This window comes from Odontomachus brunneus, unplaced genomic scaffold (assembly GCF_010583005.1).
Source record: "Odontomachus brunneus isolate Ranch 3 - 2012 unplaced genomic scaffold, Obru_v1 Obru_scaffold_003, whole genome shotgun sequence".
Lineage (NCBI taxonomy): Eukaryota > Metazoa > Arthropoda > Insecta > Hymenoptera > Formicidae > Odontomachus > Odontomachus brunneus.
Window position 1 is genome coordinate 3,400,672 of NW_022639453.1, and position 3,785 is coordinate 3,404,456.

The 3,785-nt window shown below is 26.3% G+C and overlaps 1 protein-coding gene across 1 annotated transcript in view; it reads right to left on the bottom strand.

Annotated features, from left to right (window-relative positions):
* The window catches only part of LOC116843252, an 8,449-nt gene extending 4,909 nt beyond the window's left edge, over positions 1-3,540 (bottom strand). The window contains exon 1 of the mRNA XM_032813528.1: positions 3,183-3,540. Within this exon, the coding sequence (XP_032669419.1) occupies positions 3,183-3,537 (355 nt within the window). The 5' untranslated portion in view covers positions 3,538-3,540. The remainder of the gene's footprint in view (positions 1-3,182) is intronic.
* Positions 3,541-3,785: the final 245 nt, after the last annotated feature.

Genomic DNA, 3,785 nt, shown 5'->3' on the forward strand with positions numbered 1-3,785 from the left:
TTCCATTTAAAAAAATTAATGTGACCTTGACCTGACCTTCGCTACGCAACCCAAGGTCAAACTGATGTGATCAGTAAATACATCTTTTTAAACGCCACAACTTTTGTCTGAAACATTTTTTTGTAAAACTTATATTTTTCCTGATATTCGGGCGTCCCGGTACTTTCCGAACACCCTGTATTTTAGGTAAATATGCGGCTAAGGGCAGGTAACTTTCTTAGTCTACAAATTCGATGTTTTTGTATATATGGTGTCCACAAGTTATTTTATGCAATTTATGTAATTCATTTTATGCAATTTTTTTTTTAATAACTTTGTAATGAACAATGCATAAAACCTTTTGATTATTACTCAAGCCTATGTCCTTGATAACATATGTCAAGATCATCGTCAAGGTCAAGTTTATCGGAGGTGGCATCCTTTTTCTGCATATTTACCATATTTTATTTCATACTAACGTAACACTACTAAAAAGTATATCGATAGGAGAATGTTTGTGATTTTCCTTATCTTCGTTAGTTATTGGTCTTTTATTGTTGTAAAAAGTATTATTTTCATAATTGGAATCGAGCTGTCCATCCTCAATGTCAGTTTCATTTTCTTCCAAAATTTCCATTGAATATGGGTGTCCCTTCAAAGTTGGAATATAAACATTGCTACGTACTGTAGGTTTCTTTTTCGTGGAGTACGTAGATGTAGTTACACTCTTTTTGTGAAAATATAGAAAAAGGTGTTACAAAAAAAATTGATAAAACTTATTAGAAGTGGAATAATATTTAAATAAAATATGTATTGTAATATTAATAATTTGTGGCTACTTATTAGATTATGTATACTATAGTATTCAAACAAGATTACTGGAAGTGGATATTTGAATAAAAATATAAAAAAAATAAACGAAACATTCACATGAAAGTTTCGTATCATGTTAACCAGTTCACTGATAATGGCATATATATGTCCACCATTTCAAAATTTAAAATGGACCCAAAATAATGACTTCTACTGAACTACTAGTATTCCATTGTAGATACTTTTACCTTTATTATTTGCAAATGAAATATTAAGTATTTTCAGTTAACAATATCATAATAATAAAGAACAAGTTTGTCTTTGATACTCTCTCTCAACAGTTTCGGCACGTTAATTTCGGATTCATCAATGAAATGGTTAATATTATTATAATACTAATTATCTTTATGCCCTTTCTTTTTATTTGTCTATTAGTAAATATGTAATATTAATAAATTATAAAGAAGATTAGAAAAATCCGCATTCAAAAAGATACAAAAATGTTGTTCAGAACAAAATGGACCATTTTAACCCATTTTAACAATTTCTTCAAACATTTCTTATTATTTAATATAATATATAAATATTTGTCATTGTATGAAAATTTATATTTTATATTTATTAATATATCCATATGTATTAGATGTACATGTTAATACATTATGTTTCTTTTTTAATACATAATATACATTCGATACAAAAAATTTATAAATATGAATATATAAAAAATATTTATTATTTTTATTTATGCACATGTAATACGATTTTATGTAAATATTTATGCATATATTTTTTACGTATTTTATATCCCACAGCAGAGGTGTCCAAAATATTTCATAGGGATATCCTAAAGATATATTTGGGATATGTAATATCTTCAAGATATCCCTGTGATGTATTTGGGACATTCTTGCTGTGTGGCTATGTATTACTTTATTTTTTAATGTCTAATTTTTTTATTTTATTAATTTTTAACATTATTATTGTTAATTTTTTATATACGCAATTTATTATTGTTTATAATTACAGAACATTTTATTACAACATACGAAACATATAATATAGAACATTAATTACATATTTTATTTCTTATAAATATATCCTTTTATATATTATAAATTGCATTTGCTATTATTACTCACTTGCTTCATTGTAAATGATTGTAAGTTTGCTGAGGAATGATATTCAATTCCAACGTCTGCAGCTTTTCCTTCATTTTCTTCATGTAATTTGTACGTCCTTGGAGAATGAGAAATTAGTTCTGATCGTTTGGGAGCATTTTCTGTATAATAAACATGACATTAATGATGTAATAAAAAATAACATTATATTAATATAAGTATTACAAAAATATACATATAACATGAAAATTTAGGCATAATTTACATGTGCACAGTAACATTTTTTCAACAATTTCTGCTCTCATCGTGTTGTCAAATCTTTTTATTAAAATTTTATTATATTTTCATTACATTAGTATACTTCACTCATATATAGGGTGTCCCATTTTAATTTATCTCCCCAGAAATCTTTTTACTTTTTATTTCAAAAGAAAATGTTTCATACAAAAGTTGTAAAGTTTTAAGAGACGCATCACATAGCAAGATTACTTTGAACGATGAATGTGACCTTGAACAGTGTTAACTGTAAACAGTCAAAGCCACGTCAAAATCATTTTGAAATATAATTTAAATGGAAATCTTCATTTTTTTCATATTCTTCGCTTATTTCTAAAGCCTTCCAAAACACTGTAATTAAATACTTTTCGTTCAGGACTTCCCGAGTTATGAGACATAAATATTATTGTATCGTGATATAGAATATAAAAAATCTTATGAAATATCTTATAAAATATTTAGTTTTCGATAATCTTATCTTTATATCAATTCATTTATTACATTATTCTGTGCATTATTCTGTGTAAAAGTATTAAGTTAAGATTATAAGTATTATTGGAAATTTATATTTATATAGAATGTTGTACCAAATATTTTGTATTTTATATCAAAATACATTTATGTCTCATTCATTGCATTTTATGTAAAAACGTAACATTTATGTCTCATAACTTGGAAAGTTCTGAACTGAAAAAATACTTAATTATAGTGTTTTAGAAAAAGTATTTAATTATAATGTTTTAGAAAATCCTTGAGATAAGCTTGAGATATGAACATGTTATATAAAATGGGGATATCTATTTAAATATTTCAAAGTGATGTTTACATGATCTTGATAACGCTACTCAAGGTCACACTAACCTTGTTATGTGATGCATCTCTTAAAACTTTACAACTTTTATATGAAACATTATTTTCTAAAATCAAAAATAAAATAATGTTTTGGGAAATAAATTTAAACGGGGCACTCTGTATATGAAATTAAAAACATACGATTATTTGTTTCGCTTTCGTCACTTTTGTCGTAAAAACGCTTTTTAGTCACTAGACGTTTCACAGGCAATATTGGCGTCGATTGCTCCGATAGTGCCTTCAACTGCATTTCATCGGAACTAGATATATTGATGCAAGTTTTTTCTATACTTCGAGCCCTTTCATAACTATCGTAGGGTCCTAATATTTTACGATTTTCGTAAATGTTCCAATCATCTTCAGAGCGAATTTTCTTTTTAATTGCACTCGTGGCGTTGGTTCCTGTAGTCGGAAACGCAAAAGTTTTCTCTGAGAGGTTCACCCAAATATCTGGGACGACTGAGCAGTAGTTATCACAAGTTATTACATAATACATCTGAAATAGTATATCAATTTATAAATATTCAAAAGGATGGAAATAAACTGTAATTTTGGTAAATGAGAAATATAATAGATGTATAGCTATAAAATATGGTATATATGACATGCAAATAAATTGCGAACTTCACCTTATTCGTAGCAATTATGTAAAAAAAAGTATTTTTGAGATATATTAACATTATTTGAATATTTTTATATATTTCCAAATATGCACTTTAAGACTATATTAATATTTGCGCAAAT